Source organism: Pan paniscus, chromosome 6, assembly GCF_029289425.2.
Source record: "Pan paniscus chromosome 6, NHGRI_mPanPan1-v2.0_pri, whole genome shotgun sequence".
Classification (NCBI taxonomy): domain Eukaryota; kingdom Metazoa; phylum Chordata; class Mammalia; order Primates; family Hominidae; genus Pan; species Pan paniscus.
The window spans coordinates 91671998-91685563 of NC_073255.2; the positions used below are offsets into that span (position 1 = coordinate 91671998).

Consider the following 13566-nt stretch of genomic DNA (forward strand, 5'->3'; position numbering starts at 1 on the left):
CATGATAATCTCACTCTTGTACATGATAATCTCACTCTTATAAGGTTTCATCGTTTCTGCTTACCCTAGTTTTCTTTCCCACTCTGTTCCCTCTCCCACCAGACTGGACTCTGAAATGGGCATGTACAGAGACGAAGAGACCCCAACATGCTTCAGGCTTTGAGTGGAGAGGACACAGCCTCTGCTGGGACAGGGAACAGAGGGATGTGGAGTCCCTGAAGATGCTTTTGGACAATGGTCTGAGGTTGGGACAGTGGCAGGAGATACCATTCACCCAGGATCTCCAGGACAAGAGATCAGCCTGGCAGTTACATGTGTTTTTTTTCAAACTGGTTGCCAGGTTGGCATGAGCCATGACATCAGAGATTCCGACCTTCCTGATTGGAGGGACCGGACTCCGTGGTGCCTGGAGATCAGTTGGACAACAGTATCTTCTCAGAGCTATTCTCCACTCCTGACTTCTCCTAGGCTTGAGAATTGATAACATAGTCTTCTGGATCCTAGCAGTGTCCAGAAGAAGGCCATGGACAGAACGGAGACTAGGTTCTGTAAGAGGGGACAGATTACGGGAAAGATCACGACCAGCCGCCAACCGCACCCCCAGAATGAGCAGAGTCCCCAGCGGAGCACCTCGGGGTACCCCCTCCAGGAGGTGGTGGATGATGAAGTGTTGGGACCATCAGGTGAGGGGACTGGTGGAAGAAGAGGTGGCATAGGATTGACTAAGACGAAGGAAGGGGGCCGGGTGTGGTGGCTCACGCCTGTAACCCCAGCACTTTGGGAGGCCGAGGCGGGCGGATCACCTGAGGTCAGGAGTTGAAGGCCAGCCTGGCCAATATGGTGAAACCCCATCTCTACTAAAAGTATAAAAATTAGCCAAGTGGTAGTGGTGCACACCTGTAATCCCAGCTACTCAGGAGGCTGAGACAGGAGAATCACTTGAGACTGGGAGGAAGAGGTTGCAGTGAGCTGAGATCACACTACTGCACTCCAAAAGAAAAAAAAAGAAAAGAAAAGAAGGGTCAGCGGTCAGGAAGGAGAACCTGAGGAGGGTGTGTGGGAAGAATGGAGAAATTCAGGCTGGGTGCGGTGGCTCACACCTGTAACCCCAGAACTTTGGGAGGCCAAGGCAGGTGGATCACTTGAGGTCAGGAGTTTGAGACCAGCCTGGCCAACATGGTGAAACCCTGTCTCTACTAAAAGTACAAAATTGAGCTGGGCATTATGGCAGGCACCTGTAATCCCAGCTACCTGAGAGGCTGAGGCAGAAGAATAAATGGAATCCAGGAGATGGATGTTGCAGTGAGCTGAGATTGCACCACTACACTCCAGCCTGGGTGACAAAGCAAGACTCTGTGTCAAAACAAAACAAAACAAAACAAAAAAGGAGGGACTCAGAGAGCCAGGGACCAGGGAAGGACATGAAGCAGTGTTCGGAGGACAGAGAGAGAGAAGAATGGGGAGGGGAAGGAGCGGCACATGGGGTTGAGCAGAGGACAAAATCAGAAAGATGGCTTAGAGAAGCCAGCAGTCTGCGAGTCTGGGGAGGATGGAGAGTGGTTTGGGGTTTGGGGTCGGGGTCTAAGGTGATCAGATGCAGAAGCATTACACGGTGGCCTGGTTTCTTTACTCAGCCCCTGGGGTAGATCCCAGCCCCCCATGTAGGTCCCTTGGCTGGAAAAGGAAGAGGGAGTGGTCAGATGAATCTGCGGAGGAGCTGGAGAAGGAGCTCGCCCCTGAGCCTGAGGAGACCTGGGTAGTGGAGATGCCATGTGGGCTCACGATGAAGCTGAAGCAACAGCGAGTGTCACCCATCCTCCCTGAGCACCACAAGGACTTCAACAGTCAGCTTGGTAGGAGGACACCCCAGAGAGCAGCTCCAATCCTGTTCTTTCTAAAAAGAGGAAACTTCCAATAACCACACTTTTCCAATGGGAAAGATACGCCCCCAGTGGGTGAGCTCTCCACGCAGGAGGACTCAGAAGTGATCACTCATGAGGGACACTTAGGAGACGATAGAGGACTAGGCTAGACTTGATAAAGGTTGGCGCTTGGGATGAGAAAGCTTGGTTTCGGGCCAGGTGCAGTTCCTCACGCCTGAGATCCTAGCACGTTGGGAGGCTGAGGCAAGAGGATTGCTTGAACTCAGGACTTTGAGGCTGCAGTGAACTATGTATGACTGCACCACTGCACTCCAGCCTGGGTGACAGAGCAAAACCCTGTGTCAAAAGAAAAACGAAGGCCGGGTGTGGTAGCTCATGCCTGTAATCCCATTACTTTGGGAGGCTGAGATGGGTGGATCACTTGAGGTCGAGACCAACCAGACCGATATAGCGAAACCTCATTTATACTAACAATACAAAAATTAGCCAGGCATGCCTGTTATCCCAGCTACTCGGGAGGCTGAGACAGGATAATCGCTTGAACCCAGGTGGAAGAGGCTGCTTTGAGCCAAGATAGCACCACTGCATTCCATTCTGGGTGAGAGAGTGAGACGCTGTCTCAAAAAAAAAAAAAAAAAAAAAAAAGGAAGGAAGGGCCCAGAAGTCAGGAAGGAGCACGTGAGGAGGGTGTGTGGGAAGAATGGAGGTACTGAGGCAGGGTGCAGTGGCTCACACCTGTAATCCCAGCACTTTGGGAGGCCAGGCAGGCAGATCACTTGAGGCCAGGAGTTGGAGACCAGCCTGGCCAACATGGTGAAACCCTGTCTCTTCTAGAAGCACAAAAATGAGCTGGGCGTTCTGGTGGGCACCTGTAATCCCAGCTACTTGGGAGGCTTAGGCAGGAGAATCACTGGAACCCAGGAGGCAGAGGTTGCAGTGAGCCAAGATCGCACCACTACACTCCAGCCTAGGCCACAAAGCAAGACTGTTTCTCAACAACAACAACAACAACAACAACAACAAAAAAGGGACTCAGAGAGCCAGGGACCAGGGAAGGATATGAGGAAGTGTTCTGAGGACAGAGAAATGGGAGAATGGGGAGAAGGAGCGGCACATGGAGCTCAGCAGAGGAGACAGACAGAAGGAAAGATGGCTTGGAGAAGCCAGCAGTCTGCGAGGCTGGGGAGGATGGAGAGTGGTTTGGGGTTTTGGGTCGGGCTCTAGTGTGATCAACTGCAGAAGCATTACACCGTGGCCTGGTTTCTTTACTCAGCCCCTGGGGTAGATCCCAGTCCCCCGCATAGGTCCTTTTGCTGGAAAAGGAAGATGGAGTGGTGGGACGAATCTGAGGAGTCGTTGGAGGAGGAGCCACGGAAGGTGCTCGCCCCTGAGCCTGAGGAGATCTGGGTGGCGGAGATGCTGTGTGGCCTCAAGATGAAGCTGAAGCGACGGCGAGTGTCGCTCGTGCTCCCTGAGCACCACGAGGCCTTCAACAGGCTGCTTGGTAGGAAGACACCCCAGAGAGCACCTCCAATCCTGTTCTTTCCAAAAACAGGAAACTTCCAATAACCACACTTTTCCAATGGGAAAAATATGCCCCAGTGGGTGAGCTCTCCATGTGGGAGGAATGTGAAGTGATCACTCATGAGGGACACTTAGGAGATGATAAAGGATTAGGTCAACTTGATAAAGGTCAGCGCTTGGGATAAGAAAGCTTGGTTTCGGGCCAGGCGCAGTGGCTCCCGCCTGAGATCCCAGCACGTTGGGAGGCTGAGGCAAGACGATTGCTTGAACTCAGGACTTTGAGGCTGCAGTGAGCTATGACTACATCACTGCACTCCAGCCTGGGTGACAGAGCAAAATCCTATCTCAAAAGAAAAACCAAGGCTGGGCACAGTAGCTCATGCATGTAATCCCAGCTACTCGGGAGGCTGAGACAGGAGAATCGCTTAAACCCGGGAGGCAGAGGTTGCAGTGAGCCAAGATCAGGCCACTGCATTCCAGCCTGGCCCACAGAGCAAGACTCTGTCTCAAAATAAATTAATAAATAAATAAAAATAAAAATCAAATAAAGAAAAACAAAACCAATAAACAAAGAAAGTGGTTTCAGCTGTGCCCTCTGGAACTTAATGTCTCCTACCGACTTTTCTAAACCTAAGTGTCTCCATCCATAGTGGGGGATCCCAAGGCCATGGTCACACCCTGATGTGTGACTGTCTCATGAGGAAATGATGGGAATTCCTTTATGACTCTGCAGTGGTCCCTCCGTGTCTGCTGGAGGGGGTCCTGGCTGATTCCCAGCTCTACATCCTGTAGATTCTCACACCCAGGGCCTCCTTCGGCCTCTTCTCAGGGGAGTCTCAGAGCAGGAGCCTCTCTCCCTTGCCCAGTGAAAGTCATTCTCCCCTCTCCCATCCACCTCACCCGCGGCCACAATCCTGAGACTTCCCCCCGGGAGGCACACTTCTCCTCGCTGCCCTGCTGCTCCCATGGAAACCCTGTCCTTCTCACACTGACATCTGCTCTCTAATCACAGAGGATCCTGTCATTAAAAGATTCCTGGCCTGGGACAAAGATCTGAGGGTGTCGGACAAGGTAAGGTTGTTCTCCATGTAACTGTTCCTGTTCCAACGCATGGCTGGGGGGAGGGCGCAGCTTCCAAACCCACAGTTCTCCCTCCACCACCTCCCACCAGATGCTCCTACAGTCTTTTTTTTTTTTTTTTTTTTTTTGTGAGACAGAGTCTTGCTCTGTTGCCCAGGCTGGAGGGCAGTGTCTCGATCTTGACTCACTGCAGCCGATGCCTCCCGGGTTCAAGTGATTCTCCTGCCTCAGCCTCCAAGCAGCTGGGATTACAGACATGAACAACCACACCTGGCTAATTTTTGTGTTTTTAGTAGAAACGGGGTTTTGCCATGCTGGCCAGGTTGGTCCTGAACACCTGACCTCAGACGATCCACCCGCCTTGGCCTCCCAGAATGCTGAGATTATAGACGTCAGCCACTGTGCCCGACCAGCTCCCATGGTCTTGAGTCTTGGCACCCACAAATTTTTTTTCTGAGACAGAGTCTAGCTCTGTTCCCCAGGATGGCCTGCAGTGGAATGATCATAGCTCATTGCAGCCTCTAATTCCTGGGCTCAAGCAATCTTCTTTCCTCAGCCTCCTGAGAAGCTGGGACTAGGCACATGCCACCATGCTCAACTAATTTTTGAAATGTTTGTAGAAACAGGGTCTCACTAGTTGCCCAGGTTGTTCTCAAACTGTTGGGCTCACGTGATCCTCCTGTCTCCACCTCTCAAAGTAATGGGATCACAGGCTTGAGCCACCACTCCGAGCTATTCTTGGTCTTTTTATGATTTGCCAGCATCTCCCTCAGGATTCTGCTGGTCTCTTGCAGAGTGAATGAGTGGCCCCTGCCTGTCCTATGGGTCCTTTGGGATCTGAGCTCTGGGCCACAGTCTGGCCGCAGCCTTGAAGCTCCTGGCCCCTCTACTCTCAGCTCTTCGGACAGTTCTCTGCCTGGCACACAAAAGACCCTCCTGACACCAGCCGACCTAGACACACCCCCTCCAAAGATCCCATCGGAGCCCACCATCCTGGGAGCATCACCCAAAACCCTTCCTCTGGCTTCTCGGATTTGCATCCGACCTTCGAATACCCCTCCATCCCGCAATTTCCAAATGAGTACAGTCACCCCAACACTGAGGTCCCTTCTCTGATGGGCAGCCCCTCCCCAGACCCTCATTCCCCCTCTCCACAATCTTCCTCTTCCAAGATGTGACCTCTCCCTCTCTGTGTTCCTTTCTCTCCATCAGTATCTCCTGGCTATGGTCATAGCGTATTTCAGCCGGGCCGGCCTCCCCTCCTGGCAATACCAACGCATTCATTTCTTCCTGGCTCTGTGAGTGGTTTGCTGCCTCCTATCCATCAATATCCAATGCCCTGGGACAGCGGAGGAAGTGGGATTCCAGCCTTTCATTTATTCTTTCACCTATTTGTCCTCTTTACTCTGTGTACAAAAAAGAGAGGATTATACTATCATAGACTGTTGTTTCTAAAAAGAAACTCAGGCTGGGCACAGTGGCATACGCCTGTAATCCCAGCACTTTGGGAGGCTGAGGCAGGCGGATCACCTGAGGTCAGCAGTTCGAGACCAGCCTGGCCAACATGGCCAAACCCCGTCTCTACTAAAACTAGAAAAATTAGCTGGGCGTGGTGGTGTGCACCTGTAATCCCAGCTACTCGGGAGGCTGAGGCAAGAGAACCCTTTGAACCCAGGAGGTGGAGGTTGCAGTAAGCTAAGGTCGAGCCACTGCACTCCAGCCTTGGTGACAGAGTGAGACTTTTTCTCAAAAAAAAAAAAAAAGCCAAAAAACAAACTCCAATGCCAGTGTACAAATAAAAGAATAAAACAAAAGGAACCATAAACCGCTCATAAGGGGAAAAGAAAAGGAGTGGAGGAGCGGACATGCCGCATCCTCCAGCAAGCAGATGTTTCTGGTTCTTCTCTCTCTCTCCTTCCCACATCAACCACAAATGCCATCGACCTCCTCTGGGTTCCCATGACAGAGGCCACAGTTCAGGTCCCCCTCGCTTCACTCGAATCCACTGTCAAATGCTCCCTGCTGGGGTCTCCTGGAGTCTCTCCCCAAGCCAGGGGGCTTCCTAGTGCAGCCTGAACATCTTTCCAAAGCACGACAACCTCACTGCCCACCTGAACAACTTCCTTAGCTGATGCCTTTCTCTATCGAGGCCAGGGTCCACAGTGTCAATTCTACCTCTCTACAATGTCTACAAGCACATTGGCTCACCATCTTGGTATTTCCTGGCTCGGCTTCACTGCTCCTTCCAAATGCCCTCCACTCGACTTTGTGTTTGTGTTTTCTGTCTGGGTGTCCCGCACACATGTGGCTCTGAAGGGAAGGACCCATTCCTTGAAGTCAGTTCACCCCACAGCCTCTGTGATGCCTTCCCTCATCTTCCAACTTCTGCATGCCCGTAGCTCTCTAGTTACATCCTGGACACTGGGATTAGGTCATCTGCCTTGATTACTCCCAGTCCCATTAGACTAGATGCCTGTAGAAGGCAGGGTCCTGGCAAAATATCAATGTATTCAATTTCTTTTATTTTTTTGAGACAGACTTGCCCTGTCCCCCAAGCTGGAGTGCAGTGGTGAGACCATAGCTCACCGCAGCCTCCATATCCTGGGCTCAAGCGATCCTCCCACCTCAGCTTCTTTATTAGCTCCGACTACAGGGCTGTGCCACCACACCTGGACAGTTTGTTTGTTTGTCTGTTTATTGAGACAGAGTCTTGCTCTGCCTCTCAGGCTGGAATGGAGTGGCCCAATCTCGACTCACTGCAACCTCCGCCTCCTGGGTTCACACAATTCTTATGCTTCAGCCTCCTGAGTAGCTAGGCCTAACGGGTGTGCCACTGCACCAGGCTGATTTTTGTATTTTTAGTAGAGATGGGGTTTCTCTGTGTTGACCAGGCTGGTCTCCAACTCCTGGTCTCAAGCGATCCACCTGCTTCAGCCTTCTAAAGTGCTGGGATTACAGGCATGAGCCACCGCGTCTGGCATATTTCTTATATTTTTAATGGAGACGAGGGTCTTGCTATGTTGCCCAGGCCTGTCTCAAACTCCTGGCCTCAAGTGATCCTCCTGCTTTGGCCTCCCAATGTGCTGGGATTCCAGGCGTAAGCCACCACTCTCGGCCACCAGTTGGGTTTTTGTCTCCATCCTGAAGGAGTGGGAGACGCCCTTGATCAGGTCTCTGTCCAGCAGAGCCCTCCTGAGGAAGGCGTGGCTCTCTGCATGGTGGGTGCCAGTCCTGAGCTAGGGACAGTCCCTTACCTTCCTCTCTGGGAAGCTGACCTCAGCCGGAGGTCTCTCCTGGTGGTGCCTCTGAGCAGCAACCTGATTTCTGTCCTCAGCTACCTGGCCAATGACATGGAGGAAGACGACGAGGACCCCAAACAAAACATCTTCTACTTCCTGTATGGGAAGACCCGCTCTCGCATACCCTTGGTCCGTAAGCGTCGGTTCCAGTTATGCCGTTGCATGAACCCGAGGGCCAGGAAGAACCGCTCTCAGATAGCCCTGTTCCAGAAACTTCGGTTCCAGTTCTTCTGTTCCATGAGCGGCAGGGCTTGGGTTTCCCCGGAGGAGTTGGAGGAGGTGAGTGGGGCCTGGGGAGGTGGAGGAGGTGGGGAGGAATTGGGTGGGCTGGAGGCTGGATGAGGGGAGACAGGGGTATCCTGGCGAGTCCCCGTCTTCTCAAAGGGCGTTTGTTTTTCCAGATCCAGGCTTATGACCCAGAGCACTGGGTGTGGGCGCGAGATCGCGCTCACCTTTCCTAGAGCTCCAGGGACCGTGGAGGCCTGAGGTCATCGGCCTGAGAGAAGGTACATCTGCATCCTCCGGGGTAAAGGCAGAATATTGGGGTCTATTTTGGAAATCCGAGGAACCCAATTGCTTGATCCGGCTTCAAGCCTGGGCAACATGGCGAGATCCCCTCTCCACAAAAATACAAAAATTAGCCAGGCGATGTGGGACGCATCTCTACTCCCAACTACTCAGGGGGCTGAGGCGGGAGGATCGCTGGAGCCTGGAAGGTCAGGGCTGCACGGAGCCCTGATCCTGCCACTGCACTCCAGTCTGGGTGACAGAGTGAGACCCTGCCTCAAAAATAATCATAAATACTGAGATTGGGGAGGTTCATTATGATTGACGCACTTGAGTTACCGATTTGGGTCGAGGGTTCAGTGAAGCTTTGGTTTACATCTTGTGTGGCTAACCACGGTGAGCACAGAGCATGAGACTTCATCATGAGGAGGTAGGATTAAGGATTAGGCTTCTGGACTTGTGGTTCGTGATGTTATCACATTAGAAACACATCTAGCATGGTTACAAGTTTAGATCTTAAGTGACACAAAAGGCCCCAGCTGTGATGAAGTCCAAAGCCACATTCTCTGAGGGTGCCCTACTCCCTGGGCAGACCCACCCAAAGTCCTTGCTATGAAGCAGATCACTGGGGCTGACCTTGGGTGTATTAAGTGAGTTTTGGAGTCATGGTCACCAAAGTGTGAGTTTCACAGTTGAACACGATGGTTCAGAAGCAGGGTATAGAATGAAAGGCAGGAGATAAAATTGCATTTCTCAATTGCTCTGAACTCTAGACTTGACATGGGATGTGAATAACCTTCCTGTCTAGAGAGCTGCCTCCTTGAAGTGTGACATCGTCTCTCTCACTTCCAGAACACCGGACCCAGGGGAGATGTGGATTTTCAGCAGGAACTTTATTCCAATGCTAATGGCAGACACCAGGAAGGAGGAGAGGAACCATTTGTGCAGATCATCTAGAAGAACCTGGACCATTCTTGATGGAGCTGAATACAGTGATCATGTTGTCCTCCTAGGAGCAGGGGTAGGGGGAAGGGGGTGGGGTCCTTCTAGGAGTCCTTGGAGAAAAGCAAGAAACCAGGAGTATTTCCAGTTCCACCCTTTCCTGCGGCAGCACCACCACCCTTTTTATGTTGCTGAATGCCCACCTCCTTGGGGCAGAACCTGGAGGTCCTCTTTCTTACGGACTTGGTTGCCACAGTCCAGGAGCATTTGAAGGCACAGGGCAGGGGCTCAGATTGGCACAGAATTCTTTGTGAAATATCAGTGCCACAGATTGTAACAGATAGCTTCATGCACACTCTGCATTTTATTGGTTTGTTTGGAAAATGTTGGCCATTGAATTATTCATAGATTTATTTCAAATAGTTTGGAAATTGTTGTACTTTTGAAAACATGCTGTTCCTGTAGTTTTTTGATGAGAGTTATAGCTGTTATATATACATAATTTTCTTTTCATTTTTAAGAGACGATTGTTTTTATCCTAAATATTTTATTATCTTTAAATTTGTTTCTGTATTATTATATGTGCTCCTGAAGCAAGCACTCTTTTTATCTATGATACTTCCATAATAATCTCTTCTATTTATAGCTATTGGTAGTTCCCCCAAATTCTGCTCATAGAAATTTTTATTTGCTGTTTAGGTTTGTGACTGAATTGTGAGAATTCAGTTGTGATTTTTAACATGTCTCAGATATATACACTAACATGTCTAATATATACTATCTATTTTATTGGTTTATTTTGAAAAACATGGGCATAGAATTATTTAAATATTATTTTATTTATTTAAATATTTATTAAATATATTTCTTTATTTAAATATTATTACTTTAAATATTATTTTAAATATTTTGGAAATACTGGTATTTTTGAATAGATGCTGTTTCTATAAAGCTGTGTGATGGGTGTTATAACTGTTGTATACACATACATATAATTTTCTTTTCCTTTTTAAGAGAGGATTATTTTCATCCTAAATCTTTTACCTTTCAATCTTTGTATCTATTATTACACGTGCTGCTGAAGAGAGCATGGTTTTTATCTATGATACTTAGTTAACATATATATTACATTTATAGCTATGTAGTAGTTCCCCTAAATTCTTGTAAAAATAAATTTTTATTTGATATTTCGTGTATATTTGAAATGTGATAATTTAGATGTAATTTTTTACCTTGTTTTGGCATGTTTGTATGTTACTTTAAAGAGGATGTGTGTTCTAAAGGAGGACATGAGCTGTGTGTTTTCAAGAGAACAATAGAGTGCGTCTCTTGGGGAAACGTAATAAAAATGAACTTTTCTCACCTTCACAGCAATTGTGATCATATTGGTCTGGATTGATTATTTTCTGCCCAGTGATATTTTTCCTTAATCGGGTTGTGGTTATTTGAACATATTTATTAGCTCTGGAAGATAATCCTGTGCTGTTTTTTATGTAGAAAAAAACAAAAGGCTGGGTGCAGTGCTCACACCTACAATCCCTGCAGTTTTGGAGGTCATGGCAGGAGGATCACCTGAGGCCAGGAGTTTGAGGCCAGCCTCAGCAACATAGCATCTACATCTATTTTTAATTTTTATTTTTTAAAGAAAAACAATAGAAGAGAAGGCTGATCCCAAGCTACAGGGTTTTTTTGTTTGTTTGTTTGTTTTGGAGATAGAGTCTTCCTCTGTCTCCCAGGCTGGAGTGCAGTGGCACAACCTCGGCTCCCCGCAACTTTCACCTCTGGGTTCAAACAAATTCTCCTGCCTCAGCCTCCCAAGTAGCTGGGACTACAGGCACCAGTCTGTATGTCCGACTAACTTGTAAAAATAGTAGGGACAAGGTTTCACCATGTTGGCCAGGCTGGTCTCGAACTCCTGACTTCAAGTGATCCACCCACCTCGGCCTCCCAAAGTGCTGGGATTACAGGCATGAGCTACCGCGCCCAGATGCCAAGCTAGAGTTTTAAACCAGGAAATGAGAGAAAGATATTGAGAGAGGAAACCCAGGTGGTAAGAAAACTCTAAAGGTGGCCGGGTGTGGTAGCTCACGCCTATGATCCCAGCAGGAGTTTGAGACCAGCCTGGCCAACATGGTGAAACCCTGTCTTTACTAAAAATACAAAAATTAGGCAGGCGTGGTGGTGCACGCCTATAATCCCAGCTATTTGGGAGGCTGAGGCAGGAGAATCACTAGCAGAGATTGTGTCTCCTCACCCCCTCTCAAAAAAAAAAAAGAAAGTTCCTGCAGCAGTTAAAGCTGTGAAAGACAGGCACTGTGCCATGCAATTCTTTGTGATTTTTCTTTTTTCTTTTTGGAGTTGGGGTCTTGTGCTGTCACCCAGACTGGGGTGCAGTGGTGTGGTCATAGCTCACTGCGGCCTCAGACTCAAGCTCAAGCGATCCTCTTACCTTGCCTTTCAAATTGCTGGGATTATAAGCATGAGCCACTGCATCTGGCCTGTGTGACACAATTCTGTTTTTTGTCTTTTTTTTTGGGGGGGGGGATGGAGTCTCGCTCTGTCACCCAGGCTGGAGTGCGGTGGCGCGATCTTGGCTCACTGCAAGCTCCACCTCCTGGGTTCACGCCATTCTCCTGCCTCAGACTCCCGAGTGGGACTACAGGCGCCCGTCACCATGCCCAGCTAATTTTTTGTATTTTTAGTAGAGACGGGGTTTCACTGTGTTAGCCAGGATGGTCTCGATCTACTGACCTCGTGATCTGCCCGCCTCGGCCTCCCAAAGTGCTAGGATTACAGGCGTGAGCCACCACGCCCAGCCTGTGTGATGCAATTCTGATGTCAACTCCCTGATGTTACCTCAAATGCCACAGGTCAAGGCCACCAGCCCCCACTAGGCTGCCCTCGCTTTAGACACAGCTGCAGGCTTGGGTGTCCTCAGACCACAAGTACTTCTCACCAACTGGCTGCAAATTTGGAGGTTCCCACCGTGCCCTCAAGTTTGATAATTCACTAAAACAACTCACAGAACTCATAAAAGCATGATACTTTCTTTCTTTCTTTCTTTCTTTCTTTTTTTTCTGAGACGGAGTCTTGCTCTGTTGCCCAGGCTGGAGTACAGTGGCCACCATGCTTGGCTCATTTTTGTATTTGTATAAGAGACGGGTTTTCGCCATGTTGGCCAGGCTGGTCTAGAACTCCTGACCTCAGGTGATCCGCCTGCCTTGGCATCCCAAAGTGCTGGGATTATAGGCATAGCCACCATGCCCAGTCGACTTCTAGAGTTTCAATAACAGAGATGTGATTCAAGAAGAAAAGGGAGACATGTTTTGTAGACGGCAGGAGCTTCATGAAAAGACGCCAATGAAGGGCAAGGATGTGTAGCTGTCTACCTATGGGAAACCAGCCAAGAGCCTCCCTGCAGGGACTTCAGCACAGAAGGCCGGGAAAATCTGCATTAACCTGAGCTCTGGACCTAAGACAGGACAAGGACTTGACCGTTTCTACAGACTCCCAAGATGCAATCTCTGCGGTCCATGCCCGTGGTGTGATCTGGGAAACAGGGGGCCTTCTAAATGCCAACAACAAGGAAATCAAATGTGCAACAGACAGAAATACTGGCATTGACGTGGGCCATGGAAAGGCCTAAACAGATGACTGCAGTCCACTGCCAAGGTCATCAAAGAGGTGACTCTGAAATAATAAATTTCAGATGCCATGGCCCAAATAGCTGCACAAGGTGGGGAAGTCCTCTACATGCCTCTGCTTCCTTCAGTACCTCTTCATGAAATAAGCCAAGGTACTTCCCTGGGGAATTTACTTTCTCTTTCTTTCTTTTGAGACGGAGTCTTGCTCTGTCACCCAGGCTAGAGTGCAGTGGCGTGATCTCACCTCACTGCAACCTCTCCCTCCTGGGTTTTAGCAATTCTCCTGCATCAGACTTCTGAGTAGCTGAGATTACAGGTGCGTGCCACCATGCCCAGCTAATATTTGTATTTTTAGTAGAGACAGGGTTTCACCATCTAGGCCAGGCTGGTCTTGAACTCCTGACCTCGTGATCCACTCATCTTGGCCTCCCAGAGTGCTGGGATTACAGGTGTGAGCCATCACGCCCGGACTTCTTTATTTTTCGAGATGATGTTTCGCTCTTGTTACCCACGGTGGAGTGCAATGGCACGATCTCAGCTCACTGCCACCTCCTCCTCCCAGGTTCAAGCGATTATCGTGCCTCAGCCTCTCGAGTAGCTGAGATTATAGGTGCATACCACTATGCCCGGCTAATTTTTTGTATTTTTAGTAGAGACAGGGTTTCACCATGTTGGCCAGGATGGTCT

At 49.3% G+C, this 13566-nt stretch overlaps 1 protein-coding gene across 4 annotated transcripts; it reads left to right on the top strand.

The window, feature by feature from the left end:
- The first annotated feature begins 207 nt into the window (after positions 1-207).
- Positions 208-8247, top strand: LOC117978805 (speedy protein E18). Of its 4 annotated transcripts, XM_055114519.2 has the most exons (8): positions 208-683; positions 1635-1732; positions 3237-3387; positions 4420-4478; positions 5700-5785; positions 7822-7925; positions 7986-8065; positions 8188-8247. In XM_055114519.2, exons 1-8 carry the CDS (start codon positions 524-526, stop codon positions 8245-8247), a joined length of 798 nt encoding a protein of 265 aa, XP_054970494.1. In that variant the 5' UTR covers positions 208-523. The 4 variants fall into 4 exon arrangements, with proteins under 4 accessions (XP_054970494.1, XP_054970491.1, XP_054970492.1 ...); XM_055114516.2 differs by having other exon boundaries at positions 1635-1853; positions 3157-3387; positions 7822-8065; XM_055114517.2 differs by having other exon boundaries at positions 1635-1756; positions 3285-3387; positions 7822-8065.
- Positions 8248-13566: the final 5319 nt, after the last annotated feature.

Excerpts from the sequence above, each read along its gene's own strand:
- LOC117978805 (XM_055114516.2), top strand. The coding sequence starts at position 524 with ATGGACAGAACGGAGACTAGGTTCTGTAAGAGGGGACAGATTACGGGA. Across the intron at positions 1,854-3,156 it reads GGACTTCAACAGTCAGCTTG|CCCCTGGGGTAGATCCCAGT; the intron begins GTAGGAGGACAC and ends TTCTTTACTCAG. Across the intron at positions 3,388-4,419 it reads GGCCTTCAACAGGCTGCTTG|AGGATCCTGTCATTAAAAGA; the intron begins GTAGGAAGACAC and ends CTCTAATCACAG.